Genomic DNA, 22,813 nt, shown 5'->3' on the forward strand with positions numbered 1-22,813 from the left:
TTCCCAGGATTATCAGCTCCGTCTTGTCGTCATTCAAGCACAACCCATGTGTGGCCATCCATGCTTGAACGACGAGATATACCCTGTTCACCAATTCCGAGTCCTTCCTATGATCCCCAGAAAGCGGGAGGAGAATCTGTGTATCATCTGCATAGTTAGTGTAGGTGATACCCAGAAGGTCTAGATCATCGAACAAGGGTTTGGTGAAGATATTGTATAGGGTAGGCGAGACACAGGAACCCTGGGCAACGCCACATAATATAGGGGTAGGGTCAGCTGCGGCCGATGGGGAAAAAACTCTCATTGTTCTTTCGCTGAGGAAGGATTCTAGCCATTTGATGGCCTCAGGAGAGAAATGGGCAGCAGAGTCCAGGTGTTTGCAGAGTACCTTGTGATCGACCAAGTCGAATGCTGCTGAGAGATCAAGTAGGAGCAAGAGTGCTGTTCCTCCACCATCCCTCAGCTCGTCGACCTGCGTTTTTAAATCAATTAAGGCGGTTTCCGTTCCGTGAAGTGGCCGGAAACCAGATTGTCTTGCTCCTAGGAGCTTATATAAATCAAGGTGTTTTTGTATCTGAATATAGGCAGCTTTATCCAATATTTTGAGGAGGAATGGCACAGTGGTAATGGGGCGGTAGTTGGTTGGGATAAGTGGGTCTAAGGTCTGTTTTTTGAGAAGTGGGAGCACCCAGGAATGTTTTAAATTGGCTGGGATAGTGCCTGATGTGAAGGAGGCATTGATTAATTTAGAAATAAATGGTGAGAGGTCTCTGGCAGCGTCTTTTATTAACTGTGCTGGGCAAGTATCGCCCTTGCAGTTAGATGGTTTGAGTGAAAGAATGATTTTTTCTACTTCTAGTGGGGATGTTTTGGAGAAGTGAAATTTGTTGTTTGCCTCTGGTGGGATACTATGTATAGAGGTATTAGGGGAGTGCTGAAGGTTGAGCATATCTTTCTTTTGTTGTATTTTGGTTTGAAGTGTATTAATTTGATTTGCTAGCGCATTTTGGATATCTGTGCACCAAGTCTTATCCTTGGTAACTAAGTCTGATGTGGCTATTGGTGACTCTAATTCCTTCAGTATGGTGAAGAGTTCTCTCATGCTAGAATTAGAGTTGGTGATACGTTCATCATAGGAATTCTTTTTGGCAAGGTTTACTTCTTTTTTAAAGTGAGAGGAGATGGAGGATAGTTTTGCTTTATTTCGATAGAGGGACGTAGTCTCCAGGAATTTTCACTTTTTCTTTTTAGGAGTCGTAAGTCTCTCAATTGGGGAGTGAACCATTTGTTAAGGTGCGCTTTAGGTTTGCTTTTTCTAGGTTTGAGCGGGGGCGATTTTGTCCAATGTGTTGAGCATAATCTTGTTATATTCTTCAACTAGGGTACTAGGGTCTAGATTGTCAGATAGAGCGTTTAACGTGGGTAGGATGGCGGGGATGACTTTTTCTGCTGTAATACTCTTTTTGTTTCTGGTTAGACAAGGCGGTGCTAACAATGGGACCGTCGGAGAAGGTCTGGCTGTGAATAGGTTAAAGGTTACGAGAGAGTGATCTGTCCATGATTGGGGGGAGATGGAAGTGATAGAGGCTGTGCAGTTGTAGTCTGCTATCCAGTCTAGTGTTCTCCCTTTGGCGTGAGTGGGTCTGTTGACTTTCTGAAACAGGCCTGATGCATTGATGGTATTGGCTATGTCTAAGGCTTGTTTGTCCATAGGGTCATTAAAGCCAAGGTTAAAATCTCCTAATAGTAGAAGCTGGGAGGTAGGTTTAAGGTTGTTGGTAATCAGGCTATGCAAGTCCTCGTCGAAGGTACCGAGAGGACCTGGGGGTCTATAAATTAGGTGGATGGTGAGGGTTTGTATGTTATTTATCTGGAATTTAACCGAGATATTTTCACAGGATTGTAGGATTTGAGGAGGGGATGTTCTGAGAGAGAGGCTCAATTTGGAGATGATGGCAATTTCACCACCTCGTGTGCCATCCCTGTCTTGTCTTGTTATAGTGTAGCCTTCTGGAATGGCTAGCATTAGCGATGGTCCAGCTGCGTTATGTAGCCAGGTCTCGGTTACTGCCAGTAAGTCCAGATTGTGTTCTATGATGAGGTCGGCTATGTCAAGGGCATGGGCGACAAGGGATCTCGCATTAAGGAGTGCTCCTTTGAGTACTAGCATCTCTTTGGGCATGTTTGTTAGGCTAAGGGTAGTTAGGTTGGTATCTGAGGTCTTGAACTTTTGTGTTTTGATTGTAGTGACATTTGTTGTTGCCGTCCGGTGTGGTTTATATGGGTAATTTGTTTTTAGGTTGGTTGATGGTAGGGTTCTTCTGGGTGGTTCATAAAGTTGTGTGAGTCTTGCGCGAAGTTTAAGATTTCTGTCTAGTGAGGTGGGTGGGAGGGAGGTGAAGGTTTCGCCTCTGGTACTAATGTTGTTTGGTGGAGAGTTGGTAGGGTTATTAGTCGCTGTATTGGGCAACGTATGTAGGGCCGGGTCTAATATCGAGGCAGGAGATGCCGTAAGGTGTTCTTGGGTCATGGTGATAAATCTTAGAGAGGCAGCTATAATGCTGTAGTGTAATAATGGATGCAGCATTTTTAGTGAGTCAGATATGTGCACGTGGGTGCTTAGGACTATAGGCAGCAGGGTGGGGCGTTCACTGACAAGGCACGAATGGGCAATTCGGTAGCAAGGCACAACGGGGCTAGGTGAGACATTCACTAACAAGGCATATGTAGGTTAGGTGAGGCATTCACTAGTAAAGCATACCTAGGGCGCAACAAGGTCCAACACAAGGCTCAGCATAGGTTAAATGTGGTCGAATGGCGACCATGGGGCACAACACAGGGCTCAGCAAAGGTTAAATGTGGTCGAATGGCGACCATAGGGCACAACACAGGGCTCAGCAAAGGTTAAATGTGGTCGAATGGCGACCATAGGGCACAACACAGGGCTCAGCAAAGGTTAAATGTGGTCGAATGGCGACCATAGGGCACAACACAGGGCTCAGCAAAGGTTAAATGTGGTCGAATGGCGACCATAGGGCACAACACAGGGCTCAGCAAAGGTTAAATGTGGTCGAATGGCGACCATGGGGCACAACACAGGGCTCAGCAAAGGTCAAAGGGATACTGGACCTGACCATGGGGCACAATATGTAATGCTATGGAAGAGCAGATCACTTAGAGAAATCACAATAGCAGAAATGCAGTGCATCAGCCGAAGGGTGGGGTGTACTATGGAAGTAGTGAAATTAGTCTAGGGCGGAGATGCAGGGAAAATCAGGCAGCTCATGCAAGGATACTATTGAACGTTTGCTTTTAAGTTTACCTTTGTACTGTGAGCCTTATTTGCAGATGCATGCTCCGAGACTGGATGGTAAAAGCAGCGAGGGCATGCGGAGAACGGGCGGTTTGAGTTCCTGATGCGATTTAAGTTCTGTCTGTAGGTGTTTTCTGGGGCCGTTCAATACCGCTCCAGGCCGCTAACAGGCGCAAACAGGGCCTTTATACGGCCTTCATGCAGGCCGCCGGCTCATCCGCCTGCCGGCGGAAGCCCAATGCAAAATAAGGGCCAGATCGAGGCTCAGCCTCGCTGTGGTGCCGCGTCGCACCCGGCATGGGCAGGTCAGGCACAACCCTGATTCATTACCCAGAGTGATGCATCTAGTATCTTTGCTTATTCTGTGTCCCTCAGGGGTAGGTTTTGTGTAGTATTTTTCTAGTTAGTTATTATTTTGTTTAATTAAAGTGTATATATTTGTATAGAACCTTGATTACACATTCCTTTATTGTGGACTGTTATACTGCTTGGGTTGCTACTGAACCCCATTCACACCCCTCTTAAGAGTATAGCCTTCCCTCTACCCACATTACCACAAATGGCAAAGGAGGTAGATCTCTTGGACTGTGCATGTTTTATTACCTTTATGATTGTGTACTCTCTTAGTTTGTAGAAGTGTGAGGGCTGAGTGGACGTTTTAGCCTCTACTAATCCTTGTACTCCTGCAGGGCAGAAGTCAATTCGTCACAGACACCTGGAAAGATTGCCAGAAGAGGCTAATTCTACTAGAGCAGCAATATCATCTACGAACGTTGTTGCTGCACCTCTCAAGCAAGAGGCTACAATTCAGGTGCGGGTATGGGGAATTAGCTTGACAGGATTTCCGATGGTAAAAGTGTTGCTGTTTCCTGCAGGGTGTACGGCCATGTCAACTTGTGGTTAACGGCAATTCACGACCATCCCTTCCCATCTGTTCACATGCCGCAGCATGGAGGAACACTATTATACAAATATCAATAATTAAAATAGTAATATCTCTGTATAGATTGATTGCACCGGACTTCTCTCTCTCTCATAGGTTGCTTGTATCAGAGGTCGGGAACTGCTCATTTTAAGCATGTACAGAAATGTTGTGATGGATTGCTTGGAGTGAAAGTCATGCCTTTCACGTAATTCTACTTCAGCTTGACAACATTCCCAAAACATTTATAGACTTTACTTTAAAAAATAAAATTCAATATCTTCCTTCCATACTCTCTTGAGCATTTTAGTACATATTATTATTAATAATAGAATTGAGGATTCTTTGGTACCTACCCGCTGTTTTTTAAAGTGGGTTTGCATATTTAAATTAATTGTAACATATATCCTTCCAATATCGTATTTTCAATATTAAAATGTATTTGTTTGCACATTTCATTCAAAAATTAGTTTTTCTGATCAGGCACCAGCATTATTTACATGTTTATAGATTCGTTGATTATGAATTAATTTAAACAAGTACCATAAACTGCATATATCTAAATAAGACAACTGCAGAAATGGACAGAGCATAACATAATGTGATCTAGAAAGTTGTAGGGAACCGAATGACATTTGGGGACATGGAATTGTTGCAGGTATTGAAAGAAATTCTCGAAACACACCTAAGTGAATCAACAAAGTAGAAGGGATGTTTTGCATCAAAGGTGGCAAATGTAAATATATTTGGGCCTAGGCTACTGAAGCACAAATATGCTTATCAGCACATGAATTCCATGTAAAGTTGTGTGGAGCTGCCCTATACTACACACATGAATAAAATAAAAATATGCGATTAAAATAGGATGGAACACCACTTGAATACGTAATTATTGCACGGGTTCAAGAATACTATCTTTTTATCCTCATTGCATCCTACCCAACAGAAGTGATCACCAATAGCGACAATTTCTGAAGGCAGCCATTACTGTATGTTTAATAAGATATTCTTTCAACTGCAAAACATTATTTGGCACAAAACTGTACCCTTAAGAATGAAATGGTGACCCCAGCAGACAGAAGATGGGACTCTCAGGAAGAGTTGAAATGTATTGGATGATCACCTAGATAGAGTGCCTGTATTTGGAGACAACAGCAAAGGAAGAAAGTGGTATACGTTCCCATGCATTATAACGCTATGACTAATCATGACTCAATTTAAAATGTGAGTGCAGTTATCTGAGTGTTATATAAACAGAATGCGAGATCCTACTTTTTGTGGGAATTCACAATGACTCGTGCATGTATTATATGATTAAGGTCTGTGATGAGCATGAGAATGACTACATGCAGGGCTGTCCAATGTTCTTGTCACATTTGCATATCTCCAATAAGAAAAGCTAATCCCTTATCTAGTTATATATTTATTAAAGGGAAACTCCCCCACCCTCCCAAAATACGGTTCTATGTGATTACAGAGAATACAAAACAGAGAAGGCTTTTTCAGTGAAAACAATACAAAATGTCCCCTCCCAAACTTCCTGTTTCTCTCTATGTGCCTAAATCAACCCCAACCCCATTCCCACCTGTTTTACCCCCTTACCTCACCCCATATCTATTTAAAAAAAATGTTCTCTGCTTTTGTTTCTCTGTTATAGCATTCTCTGTAATTGTATTCTCTATTATCACTGGAAACCAAAAAAACTTTTTTAATCCCTCCCCCCAAACCTTTACCTTTTTAAAGTAAAAAATGGCAGATAAGTGTGCTTTGAACATTGGCAGCCGATTTGAGCATTGTGTTCCCTTCCTGGGTCCGCGATGAAAAGTTAGGGCGGAGACCCAGTGATCAATGTGTTGAAACTGCACAAATAAGATTGTGGATAGAAAAAAACGATCATACTTGTGTTTTCTATTAAAAGGATAAAAAAAGGTCCTCAGAAGTACATACAGTGAGGGCACTTAACGAGAGTGGTCGAATTAGGATATTTAAACACTTCATTAACAGTAAATCCTTAATCACATTTCTTACCTGTTTTGGATTTAAATAAGCAATGAAAATGAATGCTGATGGGTTTTCAGACAATATATAATTTGTGTAATAAACAGTGCAAATCCGTGAATTCTAGCACTAATTGTTCTAGTAATTAAATTGCGTTGTTTCAAAACCAGCTTACCTGTAGTGTCGCGATATCTCCTCTTCCACTTGGGTAACAAAATCGCATTTGCTACACGAGTGGTTTCTGCTTTCTTTGATGGCCAGATGCCCGTCTGTTACTTGGACAGGGTGTGGCTCCTGTTTAACCTCGCAGGCCTGTGCGGTGTGTGCCGTGTCATAATGAAGGAGGAGGATGTCCGCATCAGGCGATGAGTATGGGCACTGATCACACTGATGTTTAACTCTGGTGCTCCCTGTTATGCCAACTGACAGATGTAACAGCAAGAGAGCACAGTGGGAACAGTTACTTTTCCTGCAAGCAAAGGGGTAGCTGATTTCCCCAAGATGCTTTTCGGGGCTGCAGAGACCTCGTGGACAAAAAGGGCAGTGCTTAATGGTGCATTTGTGAATATTGTGGTGATGCTGGTAATGGCGTAGGAGGGGTCCCACCACTATAACATCTGATCCGTGACTCTTTGAATACCTAAATTCACAAAACTGACAATTGTAGCTCGTCACCATGCCATCCTCCACTGCTTTGCTGGCAAAATCTTTCTTTTTAGACAAGCTTAAGGCCTTTTCGGATTTTGGGGTGAGCTCTCCATCTGCAATTCTGGTGAAATCTTGCTGATTGATGACTGATCCCCGGGTGAGCTTGTCATTTAAATCTGGAGTAAGGCCTCCAGACTGCCCTCCTGCATGCTGTCTGCTGTAATGTTCTAGGAGTTTGAACGTGCTGGGGGATTCGCAGCTGAAACTACAGAACTTGCACCAGTAGTAGTGGGCTTCCTCTGAACTCTTCAGCCTGGAAGAATCTGTTGGTTTGATGGGGACAGAGTACCCAACGGGGGTGTCATCCGAAGATTTGACAGTGATCCTGTCCTGCCATTTGCCCGAATCTACAGAATCACAAGATCGTGGGGAAGGGCTGGATTTGTTGTAGTTCTTTTCGGAAGGTTTCCCAGATTCAGGGGGTTGAGCTGCCTTCATTTTGTTCGGATGTGTCTGTAAAAAGTGTTGCTCCAGCTCCGTTGAGGAGTTGCCCATGTACGTAAAGTTGCAGAACTTGCAGCGGAAGTACTTGGTGTTACCTTGACAATCAGGAGTTTTGCGCCCAATTCCAATAAACGTGCCACCCAATGTAACCTGTGAACATGACACAAAAGACATGTGTTTTTAGATTTGTAACCTTTGAAAAATTAAGCATTAACATTCCATCAAATTACACCCATGAGGAGTTGTTAAGATGGAGCTGTATGGCAGTGAGTATCCAGACTCAGTGAATACTTAATGACATCTCTAGAAGCATGCTACACTCTCCAGAGCTCTGCTAGGCTCCTTATTGGAAAGGATTTACAGTGCAGATCATAAAAGATGCCTTGATCAGGACAAACCATTACCCTGTGAATAATGCTGATCCGCAAAGTGTACTACTAGTTATCTGGCATTGGGGGTTAAAGATGAAAGACGAGCTTCTGGCAGGAAAGGTTCAGCAGGATGGATGCAGATATGGATAATAGAATGAAAAAGGCCATTTTACAGACACCTGCTAATCACGTCTAGTCATTTACATATTAATTCCTCCATACATTCATGCAATCATGGCTATTGCTGCTGTTGACCCACTGGACGTGTATGGAACAGAAAGTGGAGGCCAGGCGCATGATGTGAAAATATAACCACCTATCTGCAGCTCTCCATGTTTGCCTACGCAGTAAAACCCCCTGGCAGAAACAGGATTCGCAATGTCCATCATGGTCTTGTTTTCATGTTTGCTTTTGTTTCAAATACTGTAAATATGGTTCACACATTCACTATCCTACAAAGCATTTTCCAACTCGGACAGACGCCCTGTGCTGGGGAATATCTCTGGGGGTTCATCTGTCTTCTGCAACGATCTGTGTATATTCTGCAGGATAAATGTTCATATCCACTGGAGTTGAGTAAAAACATCCTATGTAATTCATGAAGCAATGAAGTTACCTGAAATTAATTCATATTTACTCTCTGTTCGTTTATGAACTTATGTATGAACTCAGACACCTCAACACAGCTGGTGTGCATTAGTCCTAGTTAACACATTATTGCTGGTTTCCAACAAAACCCACTTTGCAAATCATTACCAGATCATATGAGTTCCAGTAATAAAATTGCTGTATGACCACTTGACATGATCCTTAACAGTGTCTATTAATTCTATGATTTCCAATTCACCTGCTTTGCACAGCATTGCTACCCTACATTATGCACGCTTAGCACATCATTTCCAATATCCCATATCATGGTCAGTTTACAATATGTTCCACACAGCCCATCATTACCTGGTCTTAACTGCTCTCCTAATCAGGTGGTTGAATCTTCTGTCTCCAGTATGGGAACGAAGAGAAGCCAACGTGAGCCCATGGTGGTCGAGGGCCTTGCTAGGCTTTGAGGCAGCAGGAAGCAGTGCACATCAAAGTACATTCCTACTAGTTCACAGACTGGGATGACAGTCCCAATCCACCATAGCCAGACTGCAGGAAGGCGGGTCTGGTGTTGGGCTATGGACACACTCAAATATGGGAACTTCTTTATGGAAAACACCCTTTACTTGCTGTATCATCAGGGCAATAAGCCAGTTTTCACTAGTTTTAGCACTGAAACAGTGACCACATCTTTACTGATTGTAGTGTCAGTGAAATTAGTAAATATGTCTGGATTTCACAACGGTGCAATGCGTTATTCGCAAGGTGTTCGATGCACCAACTGAATGTCCACATTTTCACTGGTCTAATTACTGCCACTAACAGCAGCACAAGTCTGGACATTTTGCTGGTCCTAACGCCCAAATCAAGCCTATCAAATCAAATACAGAACAATTGCCGCTATTGTGCATGCATTGATGATTGAAGTTCCATTGCAATAACCAAATAAGTCTGTTATTAGAAGTGGTGGAATGACAGAATCTGCTCCAGTGTAAGCGCTGGAGCTAAGGCTCGAGTAAGTGTGGTCATTGCGCTTTTCCTGACTTTCATGCAAACTGCAAGTGTGAAATTCAGATTCTCCATTAAATAATCCCAGAGGAAAACCTCTAAAAGTTCTCTTATGCACTGATTTTGAACAGCCCTGTTGTAATCCCAGTAGAGACATGACAGTATGGTATGATGACATGACATTCCATGACAGCATGACATGGCATGAAATGACATTCCATGATATGACATGGCATGACAAAGCTTTATGACATGATATCATGACATGACAAAATGACCTGGCACCATGACATATTACACTACATCATATTGCATGGCATGACCCCATATTCTAATATGACATTATTACCCGATAATTGTGACATTACATGAAGACAAAGCCATTTAGCGTAACATTATATAAAATACCAATTCAAGTGTGTTGCATTTTGACAAACACAGTAAGCTACCATTTTGGTCCAGTTTATGGTTAAACAAATGCAATAAATTCCCAAATTGTACAATTGCAGTTATATGTGCAGTCTACATAATCTCAGCAGTCCCATATTGGGAATCCAGCAAACTCCCAGTTTGACTTTTCCAGTTTTTCAATGCACCTCTATTGCCATTTTGACATCCAATGCATTCAACGTTTGAAGCACCCAAAATCCCCCCCATTCTGCAATCCTGGTCTAGTCTCCATTTAGCAAACCTACTATAATCCCTGTTTGTAAAACTATATTTTGACAACCCTCCTGCACTCCAGCTTGAGTAATTCCAGTTTACAGCGCGTTTCCACAACCCCAGTATATTCTGAGTGTTCCCAGTGATGGCATATTGCGTGTTTTATAATCCAGTATGCAGAATCCCTTTATGACCACAGTTTCCTGCCACACATTGCCAGTATATTCCCAGTATAGTGCCATTTTGCACGATTTCAGAATATATCCAGTCTGGGGAATCCGGGATCTAACAACCATTTGGAAATCAAACAATACACAGAATTGCAAAATGGCAGTCTACCTGTTTGGCAATCTTAGTAGATTGCTGGTATATGCTGTGCCAGTGTATTCCAAATGTAACTACCATAGTAGTTTAACATAGTGTTCAATGCACCCATTGACACAATTTCATTATAAATCCACCTTACAATGAATTACACAGTTCGAATGTTACTCATTGCACAATTTAGTAGAAGTATATTTCCATTTTGTAAAATACAAGCACAATCATAGTTATTAAAAGCCAGCTCTACTTTACCACTTTAGCACACTCCAGTATATTTCGTTTTTGATAATCCGAGGCTACGCTCAGTGTATGCAACACTGTGTACTTCTGGTACATATAGCACTAAAAAATCCCAAATAAGGTCCAAATATAAAGTAGAAACTTTGAAGCTCAAGTGAAGAGACACAAAACATATGCCTGTACCCCACAGAGCATAGTGGAGAGCAGAGTCTTCAGACCCAGACATCACACTGGTTCACAGCCCTTCCGGTTTGGGGGCAAATAGTACTTGCTAACACATATGCTAAAAACTATTTCCACCTAAAAAATTGTATTAGTATATTTATGTTACAGGCTCATGGACCTATGAAAAGACTGCCACAATAATGAAATAAACAAATATCGTGCAATACCAAGAACGTTGTCTGACAAACGTATGTTGTACTGAAAATGCTGAGTACAAAGTGCTCCAAAATTGATCTTATGTGATAAAATCAATGTGCTCAGTGAATTCACAGCATCCTTTAATGTAAGAAACGTTCAGACGAGAACATGATGTTAACACATGACCTGAAGTTTCAATTGCGTTAGGACACAGTCTGCGTAGTCTTGGGTAGGATGTTAAATCGCAAGTAAGTCAAACATTCTCAAGTTCAAGTCAGACAGTTTAGTTAAGTAAGATCAAGGTACTCCATCTTGGAAGCCCTGCCGACCATATTCTGTATAATGTTTTTTCCCTTCAAGTTTAGACACATTCTCAGCTCTTGCCCAATCATTAGTTTTCTTTTTTAAAACATCATTAACATTTGACAAAGTCAACATTTATTCCATAGGGAGAGTGATGTTGCTCAAGTGCAGAGAACGACATCTTGTTAACTCATCCAAGAAATCATTCTTATTTTTTACCCCAAATTAGAAGCTACTGTTCCCAATAAAATCTATTTACTAAGCACAGGGTCAATAGTTGAACATGAAGTTTACAGTGTTGGATTCGTCATCTTATCTGCCAACATATCATGCCTTCAAAGCTGATTTGTGTCGAAGGTATAAGGGACCCAGCTCTCTACTTCCTTTGTTTCCAGCTTGTTACATTGGGGGTGGTTTTCGGCACCATCAAGCCGTTGCTTTCAGATAAAATTATGAGCGGGTGCAGCCAGTAATTTGGTAATAGCTTGCACTTAGGGCTGGTCTTTATTAATTGGAACATCTATAGTCTATTTTTGGCAGATCGCCAATTGAAAACCCATGTCATGGGAAACTGAGTGGTAAGTACGTAATAATGCCACTGCTGTAGGTGAAGTGAATTCAATGAGGGCCCAGTTAGTGTTGCTGTCCACATCTGGTAACTCCACCAAGATTATGTCCTCTGTGTTGATGTTCTTCAGAGGCTCAATATTATGCCATAGATCTAATAGGAACCTTAGATTCATGAATGGGCATTCATATGATGGATGTAGTTCCTCCAGTCTTGCCCATTTCCCAAATAGCCTTACTTTGGTCTCGGGTGGTGGACGATAAATCACATCCACCCTGTTGTTGAGGGAGTGCTGCCTAGTTAAAGGTCTATTCATGTCAGAGGTGGAAGTAAATGCCATGAACTGTGATCTGGTCTCTGAGACAGGCGGCTCATGCGTCCAATTTATATTTCCATTATTAAAGGCCATAGTTACCGCAGCTGCCCTCTCGCAAGGAACATGTGAGAAATCTTGTTGCGCTGGATAAACTCTCACCATGTTCGGTGCAACTGCCAATGGCTCTTTTCGTTTAGGCTGTGGTTTGGAGCGTACCCATTTGCCCAGCGAGCCCTGATGTACTGCAGGGCTTATAATGCTTTCATCAGCGGCTTTAGGCCTCCGAGCAAATCAGCCAAAGTTTGCTGAGTGTCAGTAATCTCAATGATGATAGGGGGCAAGGATGGACGAGTCACCTTGTGTGGGGAGTTCACGATTTTCCCTTTGTCTATGCGCCAACTTTGGCTCCGTTCTTTGTTGCGGATGGCTCACTTCTCCCTGATTGTAGCAATGGGGGTCTCTGGAAGTGGAGTTGAAACGTTGCCCCCATTATTTGACATTGCTAGTTCCCCTTCTGCATCAGCCATGCAGCTGTTCTCACTTTGAGCGCAGACAATCTGTGTGATTTCAGTCGTGAGCATTTCAACAGACTAGCAAGAGGATTGCTGCAGAACCATATTATGCCTTGTCTGCATTGAATCATCCTGCAAGGACTGGCAAGCATCCTCGCTATTTGTTAAACCACTGTGTTCAAGGAAGATATCTACCACACGCGCTAAAATGTTCTTAATGTCTTGGTGCTCTTTTGCCATGTTCGAACACAGTGCGTCTTCCGATGCAGCAACTGCATTCAATGACGCAGCAGGACACACTTCACCAATGGCAAAATTAGACTACAGGTGTTGCCTAGAAATGTCAGCGTCACTTTCACTGTCTGTTGTTGATAAATCACTTTCGCTAACAGAAGTGCGAGACGAAGTGGACAGCAGTCGCTCTAAATCCGGTGTAGCCGATAGCTGTGCGCCAATTATGTTGTTGTAAAGTGGTGGCGCATTCATATATCTGCATGGTGCATGCCGCTCCATTAGAATATTTTTGCAAGCCACGACATAGATTTAAGAGAGAGTTATTATTGTCGATTGGGGGAGGAGGTAATGCTCCCCACTTCTCACCCTACTGAATCATGGTTGTGTGTCGGGGACAGCAACCCTGAAGGAATCCGCTATTTTTGGGCACTCGTCTGAATTTCCAATACCTGTGCCCGTCATAGAGCCAGAAACTTCATTTTGGCTCACGTTCAGTGTTATCAAGTCTCTCACGTTTTTTGCCCGTTTGCGGAGTAGCACTGCATGAACCATAGTTGCAGGCTTTTTGCTTCTTCATTTCAGAGGGGGGGGGCAATTAATATTAAACAAACTCACCTTTCACGCTGCCCACCACGTGCCAGTGTGGACAAAATAGACTCTATGAGACTCTGGGGACTTTATTTCAACTCACCCCCTACTTTATAGGGATAGTAAGCAATATGCAATTTCTCCGATTCACTTGACACATGGGGATAGCGGGCTAGTGGTCCAAAGTAGCGTTATGGTGGTGTCATATAGGCAGCCATAAAGCTATGTTAAACATCCACAGTGGCACAACCCCAAGCAACCTTTGATTATTCTGCTGGTTTGCTGCTCTGTAAGGCTCCACTGAGCTCTGCTAAGCTCGCCACTGCCGCTGGCTCACCACTACTGCCACTTGTTGCTTTTTGCTCTTCCGTACTGCCCGCTGTGCTCAAACACTGCACACCGTGCACAAGATCAATTGAAACACTCCGGAACACTCTGAGGAAAAGACCTCTGAACGTCGAGCCACACGTCAAGCCGCACCGCTCAGACTTCAGGATTCTGCAAGGAGAGAGTGATCACATCTGACGTGTTCTGAACTGGAGAGCACTCACTCGACAGAATGGATTGGATTGGGGGCTCTCTTATCTCAAGAGGTTGATGGTTGTGAAAGAGTGATTTGTCAGGCCTCTAGAGCAGTGACTGATGTAGAGGGCAGATACTCTGTGATACAAAGAGAATTGTTGATGTGTGTTTGGGGAGTGAACTACTTCCTGAAGTATGTGTGGGGTAACAGATTGACCATCTGTACAGACCATGAGCCGCTGGTGGATATGTTGACTGTGAAGGGTATGTGTAAAGAGACACCGAGGTTAACGGATTGAGTATAAGGTTGCAAGACAATGGGCCTCATTATGAGTCCGGCGGTAACCGTGCTGGAAATTCCTGCAGGTTACCGCCAGACTCGTAATACCATTCCGCCTCCGTGATTGCCGGAAGCACTGGGGCATTACAACCCCAGTGACCCGGTAATTCCGGAGGCGGAATTCTGTTAATCCCCATTCCCATGGTGTCCCATAGGACTCCATGGGAGTGGGGAAGTGGAAACACCGGCACCATGCTGTAATGGTGCTGGTGTTTCCATGTCCCCCTACAGGCGGGTGGTGTTAAACCTGCAAGGTGAGACCTGGTGGGAGTGACACCTCCCACCTGCAGGACTCTTAAACAGCCGGTCCGGTGGCAGATTTACCACCACCATTCTTTCCGGACCAGCAGGGTCGTAATGAGGCCCAATGATTTTAATGTCAAGTATGTGCCTGGGGTAAAAAAGTGAGTGGCTGATTTTTTCTCGTGACTGTCTTTGAAGACTGGAGAGGAAGTTCAAGATGAAGAGGTTGATATAATTGCAGTGGTGGTGGATTTCATCCCTAAGGAGAAGCTGGTTGAAGAACTTCAGGGAGATGAGGTACTGAGCACAGTTATAGCCGACATGGTTAGAGGATGGCCTAGTAAGAGCATGTTGGATGACTCCAGTTTACCATTTTGGGAGGTAAGGGAGGAGTGTTCTGTCGAGGGTGACCTACTGTTGAGAGGGGACAAATTAATAGCACCTGAAAGTTTGAGAGAAGGCCTGATTGAGAGGGCACACCAGGGTCATCCCGGATTGACATGTACCAAGCAGAATGTCAGATCTAGGTACTAGTGACAGGATATGGATGTCAAGGTTGACATTTTGTAAGGTGTTGTTGACTCTGCCAGAACTCAGATAAGAGTTGTAATGTATGCAAATCCAAATCGGTGGTCATGCGCAGGCCAGAAGAAGCATGGGAGCAGGTAGGTATCGGCATTGTTGGTCCCTATAGTAACCTGGGACAAGTGAAAAGATTTCTAATTGTAATGGTAGACTGCTCCAAAGGGTTTGAGACCAAACTGGTGCGTAAAGGGGCAAAAGTGATGTTATAAAGTTCTTTGAATGAGTGCTCAGGAGAGGAGGGTATCCCAAACTGATGATTAGTGACAATGAGGCACAGTTTAGAAGTGGTGAGATGATGAACTTTGCTAGGGCTGTAGGCATTTAGTGAAGGTTTTCAGCCATTTATCATCCCCAGACCAACGGTATGGTGTAGAGGTGTAACAAAGTATTGGTTGAGACTGCGGAACTAGCGATTAGGAATAAGTTGTCAGTTGAAGCTACCATTGATGAGAAGTTGTGGAGCATCAGGGCATCTGCACAGAGATAATGGGAAGTCTCCCTTCATGATTATGAGAGGAAGAGAGCCCAATACAGTATTGAATCCGGTGTGGGTGAACAGGCGGGAGACATTGAAAGAAGGCAATGTTAGGATTCGTTGTGGTTGCAAATTGGAAAAACAGGTTTAGAGCCAGGTGATTTGGTGAGGATTAAGAAGGGTGGGTTGACAAGTAAAAATTAGTTTTCGAAACCTGACAAGGTAAAGCAAGTGTTTCACAATGCAATTAGAATTCAGGCCGGATCCATATGCAACATGGACCATGTAAGCCAGTGAAGATGGGAAGGCTCTCGAGTGAGCAAGTGTTTACAGGAGTGCGATCGCAATGGCAGAAATTGGTTCTTGGATGTGGGTGAAGTAGCGTGACCGCTCAGTGCCATCTGTGAGAGTTCAGTGAGCATAGGTGGCGTGGATGATGAGGGAAGGAACATGTCTGTTGGTTCGGATGACACTGTCAGTGGTTCTGATGACACTGTTGTGTTGAGATGGAGGTATTTTGCGCTTTGGTGTATATAGATCTAGGGGTTTATTGTTTTAGTTTTTATTTGCATTTGATGGGAGGGGTGTGTGTAGTATCCTCTGCTCTCCTGCGTCCTGTTTACAGGATATTATGTGTGAATGTTTAGTGTAGAAGGTAGAATGGTGGGAGCGTGGAGAAGGGTGAGACAGTTGGAGAGAGAGTAAATAAATAAATAAAGTACACCTACCTGAAGTTGGCTCCCGCTCATGTTTGAATTGAAATACTTCAGGTTCCCTAGAGCTACTGTGGATGCTCTGCGGGTAAATAAAGTTTCACTCCGATGAGGCCACAGGACTTTATATTCCAATGCACATGGACTGCCTTATTCATATTCAGAAAGGATCTGCACAGAAGCAGACTAAATCAATCAGGCTGCATTGAGCAATGCCCTGTGCTGCTGAGGTTTCAGTAATGCAAAGCAGACTCAACGGCACTCATTACGACAGATTCAAACACAAGGAGGTGGTCTTCACATAGCCTCTGCTAGTCCATCCACTTCACGCCCTTACAAGACCAGTCACATCCTGTGCGTTCCATACATGACTATGGTTGAGATATGCACTCTTACTTTATGTTTCCAACTGATTTCTTCTAAAATGAACAATGATGTTTGTGTCTGCATTTTAAATGTCCTAATAATGTACGAGAATGCAGGGTGATCAAACTAAAGACAAACATGTGTCTTCCACAGCAACATTTTACTGATCTGCAGTTTAATACAGATTTTGTGATATCCTACTCTGCCATGACACATAATTTCCACTTAAACTAGCCACATGGCCTTTAGGACTGCTGCAGCCTTGTACTATTATACAGCGTTTGGAAAGTATTAGCAATGGAACTTGGAATCTCGTGCTACTTACTCTGGGTCAATTAACTGTTCATAACATAACACACTGAATGGGATTAAATGGAATTAATACACATATACAATTCAGTTTAAGGTTAATTGCACTCCATTCGCCCTATAGGTGGTATTTGATACAATGATCCATCTTGGAGTGCAAGGTAGCTGAGAGGAAATGGCATGCTTCCGGTACATCCTCTGACAAATTGGCCTGCCGCCTGCTCCAAAGGCAATGCCGGCTCTCTGTCCGCACCAAGAAGAGAGCCCACATTCCAGTCTGTGTCTCTGCGGCATCTAACAACTCGGCCGAACTCTTTAAAATCTGCAAGGAGCTGGCCAATCCTGCTGCAGTCTTTATCTCTCCTGTCCCCTCCAAGGCCCTTGTGCACGACCCTGGCTTCTCATATCATCTCTAAAATTCAGGACCCCTGCTCTTCCTCTGGCCCTTCTTCGGCCACCTATCCTCCCTCTGTCTCTTCCTTTCCCCTGTTCTCCCCAGATGAGGTTTCGAAACAAGTCCGATCTATGAAAGTCTCGTCAAAACAGGTTGACCCCTGTTCCTCGAAGACCATTAAGGACCACATTGACACCTTGGCCCCTGCTCTGGCTGACTTCTGCAACCACTCCTTCACCACTAGGGTCTTCCCTTCCCCCTGCAACACTCCCTTGTGCACCTTCTTCTTAAGAAACCCTCTGTCAATCCGTCCTGCCCGGCTAACGATCGCCCAAACTCCATCGCTCCTTTCCTGGGCAAACTCCTGGAGAAGCTGGTCATCTCCCAGCTTTATCTTCACAATGAATCTGTTGGTTGTCTCCATGATCATCAGTCTGGCTTCAGGGCTGCCAAAAGCACGGAAACTACTCTCCTGAACATCTGTGAAGACCTGCTCTTCCAACACCCCCTATGTCCTCATCTTACTTGATCTCTTGTCATGCCATCCTGCTCAACCGTCTCCGTGATAACCTGGGTGATAACCCAGGGGTGTTGTTAGGTCTCAAAAAGATCAGGGGCTAAGCTAATGTCGGAACTGGCGGGACTCGGGGCTAGCTATAGCCTTTTGGTTGTAGCCCCAGAGCTTTTATCCGGGACTACAACCAAAAGACCCAAGGCTATAGCGCCCTCTTCCCCCCCTTAGCAATGTCGCTGGTATCACCGATCAGGTCCTGGCTTGGCTGACCTCTTTCCTCACTGATTAACTCTCCCAGGTCCAACTTGGGTCCTTCCTCTTCTCTATCTCTATCTCTACCTGTGGTGTTCCCCAGGGGTCTAACCTCTCTTTCTGGCTTTTCAACCAATACCTGACACTTTTTGCCCACCGCATTGCCGCTCTCTACCCCAACTTTCAGTGCTATGCAGATGACACTCAATTCATTTTTAGGCTCCCTTCCACCACTCCTTCTCCATCTCTCATCTCTCACTGTCTGTCTGCTATCCAGGAGTGCTGTGCCACCAATGATGTCTGCCTTAATGGCAGTAAGACTGAGATTCTCCTCATCGGCACACCTGCTCCCTCCTTTCCTGTCGTTCTCTGGCCGGCCTCTCTTGGCCCTCTTGCTGCTCCCACCTGTGAGGCTAAAAACCTTGGGGTTATCTTCGACTCCACCCTCTCCTTCTCTACTCACATCTCTGACATCTCTAAGAAGTCACACTACCAGCTGCACCTCTTCAGAAGTATTCTTCCTTTCCTCTCCTTCCCCCAGAAGCTCACTGTCTCCAGAGCTCTGGTTCTCTCTAGGCTGGACTACTGTAACAGCCTCTTTCTTAACCTGCCTGTGTCTACTTTACGCCCTCTGCAACACATCCAGAACAGGACTGCAAGACTTGTCATTGGCCTCAAGCCCAGGGATCGTATCTCTCCAGGAATGAAATCTCTGCACTGGTCTCAGTGGCTGCGAGGATTATGTTCAAAACCCTCTGCACTGTCCACAAGGCCTTCTGAGCCAGGGGCCTAATACCTTCAACTCTCTCTTCCTAAATATCTTCCTTCTCAAGCTCTTCGCTCATCCGCCTTCAACTCCCTCAGGGTCAATCGCTTTTCCAAGCAATGAGTTGGTGGTAGATCTCTGTCTTCGGCTGGGGCCTCCCTCTGGAACAGCCTCCCTGCCTCCCTGAAACTTGAGGAGAACCATCTCCGGTTCCGGAAGCACCTCACAACCTTCCTCTTTGTTTCTGCTTATTCTCCTCCTCTCCACGGCTGAACTGCTGGCTCAAACTGAAACTGCACTGGTCACCTGGCCACCCTCTGATCTCGGGGCCCAAGTCCCCGCCCCTGCCGGTTGCACACCTGCACTGCCTCTCTTGCAACCCCCGCACTTGGGGACAGTTTTCTGTATCCCTACAGTCCCCTACCAGCACTTGACACCCGATGTCTGCACTTACCCTTGCACTTGCCACCAGCTGGCCGCACCTTTTACTTATTGCTTTTATTTATTCTATTCTTTTTTTTACTGTCCAATCCATGTACTGCACTGCCCCCTCCTTCTTTCCCCCACACTTTTCCCCTTCCCCTGCACTTGTGCAATCTCAATTTCACCTGGCCTAGTAAGATCATTGTCTCTGGCATCCCTCTGTTCCCCCCTCCCTTGCCTCATCACGCCTTGAAACCCTTGTGTATAGGCGCGTTAGAGATATCTTATCATATCATATATCTTCCCATCTTCAACTCAAGAATATGGTCTTGAATCTTGAAACTGTTAGGTAATTTAGCACCTTCATATGTGTAAAAGGTGTTTGATTCATACTGGATGTGTGTTTGTAACATCTCCTTCTTAATGGATCATGCATGTTGGCTAATAACATGTAGTGCAAACATTAGTGGATTGAGTTCCATCACCACTGGCATAGAGTGATGATGTGGCCCCGAGGTTTCTTGGGACCATTTGAATGTTTTATTTGTTCCTGAGCATATGGGACACTGAGTGTATTTTTATTTGTTGTCCCTGTTGATTGAAATGATGTGTAGTATGTATATTGTGGGGTTGGTGAAATATTGAATTGTATGTGTATTTTTTAGGTGAACTGTGATGAAGACGTGGTAAAATTGTTAACTATGTCAAAACCGGTCGGACCTGTCAAGCAGTCTGACCATGGGATTATGAAAATCACTTTGTTTCCACTTTAGGCTACATGTGCTACAAAATCTGTTATTTGTGCCATGTTTTTTTTTTTTTTACTATAAGATGTTTTTAAAAAAATATATATATATTTAAGTGTATTTGGTTTATTACAAACCTTTCACAAACAGAAAAAGAAAATTTAACAAAGAGATCTAGCTTAAATAAGAAAACAACGTAAGAAAATACAGAGGGGAGATCAAAAACCAAGCAACAAACCCTTAATGAAATAAATAAAACCTACCTTGATAGAGACCTTTAAAATACATTACAGATACTTGAAGAATCTTTAAAAACACATTTTAAACAGGTTTTACAATAAAACAGTATCTCTTCCTAGCTATACCAATTAGTTTTTTTGCATTACATCTTCTTCATCGCCAAGGTCTAGCTTTTTAAGGGTTTGTTCTAAAAATGTGACCGTTACAAAGTTTATTCTTGGAGTTCGACAGTCAACTATTAGACTCCACCACTTCTCCGAGTCTAAACCACATAAATCAACAATGTTGCTGTTTAGATAGACATTTCTGAGATCTCTTAATTTGGGGCAAAATAATACCAAGTGGCTGAGGGATTCTTCACTTCTTTTGCACAGTCTACACATTGTGCATATTCTTCCTTTGGTATATCTTGCCTTTGTTGTTTTGTTTCGAAGGACATTCAATCTAAAACGCAACAGTAGATCTCTTTGCTTGCGGTTTGGAAATGTTCTCAAGTAGTTCGGTATAATAGACATTACACCCCAATTAGTTTTCGAGAGTGTATGGGTTTTTGACAGTGCTCTTTTTGTTTCTGTATTTGACTAGTCTTCGAGCCCATAACATTCTTTTGACGGCTGTAGGATTTTCTGCCAATGTTCGAGTTTCCAGAGTTAGTTTTTTTAGAATTCGTTCATTGTCTCTTTTCCAGTCTTCCACTACCTTTTCTTCGAATTTGCAGTTTTCGCAGAATATTTCGAATTGGGGAGGTGTCAAGTTGGTCATTGTTTTTCTGTACAACATCAGCTTATTGTAGCAGATGTGTACGTATAAAGCAGTCAGGCCAGGTTCATGACAAATTACCGTCATTGGTGTTGCTTTTGGTATCGGTAAGATATTTTTCCAGAAAAGCCCTTCTTCCGGAATATTCATACAAGTTTTTGCTCCGTATGTTAATGTTGGTATCACTTTAAGCCTGTAGAATGTTATAACAGGTTGGAGGGAGAACTTTCCGTATCTTTTATTAATTATTTTTGCTTGTGCTGTTAGTTGTTTTGTTTTCGTCTTTAGCATCCTTCTCCAGGGCTCTTCGTTTTTTATTCCACTTAATTGGATGCCTAAGTATCTCATTTCATCACATGGTTTTATTAGTGTTTTGTTCACTATTCATTTCCGTCTTGTCTGCATTTATTTCTAAATCTTTTTCTTCTATATATTTTTCAACCTGATTTAGCGCTCTTTGAAGACCAATTTTTGTGTGGTCTAATATTATCAAATAATCTGCATATAGCAGATGATTGACCGGTCTGCCATTTAATCTTGGTGGAAAAGTTCTACTATTTCCCAGGCAGTATTGAAAATCTTCGATGTAAAAGCAGAAAAGAGTGGCTGCTAGCGGGCATCCTTGTCAAGGCCTTTTGTTGTTTTTATGTCCTTTGACAGAGTGCCACTTTGATCTAATTTTACTATTATGGAAGTTTTGGCATGCAGTTCTTTGATTGCTATCAGCAGGTCTGTGGGGCAGCCTTTAGAGGCTAATTTTTCCCAAAGGCGATTTCTATTTACACTGTCAAAAGCTTATCGTAAGTCAATGCTGGCTGTTTATAATTTTTGTTTGTTTGTATACGCTCTTTTTTTCATCAATCCTAATATCAGATGATTTAGATTACACCCTACTTTTTCAACGAAGCCTGACTGCCGTTTATCGTACATGTTTGTGTCTTTAATACATTTTTTCGGTTGATTTAACAGGAGGGTGGCAAAGATCTTCCCGACACAATCTAACAAGGCGATTGGGCGGTAATTTTTGGGTTCCATCCTATTTTTTGAAAATGGGAACGACAAGAGCCGACTTCCATGAATTAGGGATTTGCCCTCGCATAACAATTCTCTTGAACAGTCTTTCACCAAAAATTGCCCATTTCTCGGGATCTTCTTTTAGTACCGCATTTGATAGGCCATCAGGCCCTGGAGCTCTTGAGGAGATTGCTTTTAGAATTAACAACTTTATGTCTTCCTTATCGAATGGGATATTCCAGGCTCTTGTTTCATTTTCCTCTGTGTTGTTTTCGAAGTTTGATTTTTCCGTCTCATTGAACAATTTTGTGAAATGTTCCATCCAAGCAGTTTCTGATATAGGGTTCACAAGCGTCGCTGCTGTTGATTGTTTTTCGGTTAGTAAGTCCCATAATGTCCTGCTGTTTGTATTGTTCATGGCTTTTTGCATGGTTTCAGCATCCCGTTGGTACAGCTGAGATTTATGGGATTTCTGCCAATTTTTGTATTTTTGTTTCCTTTTTCGAATCAGTTCTTTTATTCCTTTGCTCTTTTCTGTTTTTAGTGCGTATAGATCCTTTCTCAGTTGTTTCTTTTGTATCATCTCCTCTTGGTCATATATATGTAGTTTTTGAACTCTCGGTTTTGTGAATTTCCCATTACTTTGTTTGAATATCTGTAGAGATGTATCACATTCTACG

General features: G+C 43.2%; 1 protein-coding gene across 3 annotated transcripts in view; it reads right to left on the reverse strand.

The window, feature by feature from the left end:
* The window catches only part of TRPS1 (transcriptional repressor GATA binding 1), an 832,359-nt gene that overhangs the window by 520,157 nt on the left and 289,389 nt on the right, over window positions 1-22,813 (reverse strand). For all 3 annotated transcript variants that reach the window (XM_069621533.1, XM_069621534.1, XM_069621532.1), the window contains exon 3: window positions 6,409-7,535. In XM_069621533.1, the coding sequence (XP_069477634.1) occupies window positions 6,409-7,535 (1,127 nt within the window). The remainder of the gene's footprint in view (window positions 1-6,408; window positions 7,536-22,813) is intronic.

The sequence above is a fragment of the Ambystoma mexicanum genome, chromosome 5q, assembly GCF_040938575.1.
Source record: "Ambystoma mexicanum isolate Mex_15411 chromosome 5q, UKY_AmexF1_1, whole genome shotgun sequence".
Taxonomy (NCBI): domain Eukaryota; kingdom Metazoa; phylum Chordata; class Amphibia; order Caudata; family Ambystomatidae; genus Ambystoma; species Ambystoma mexicanum.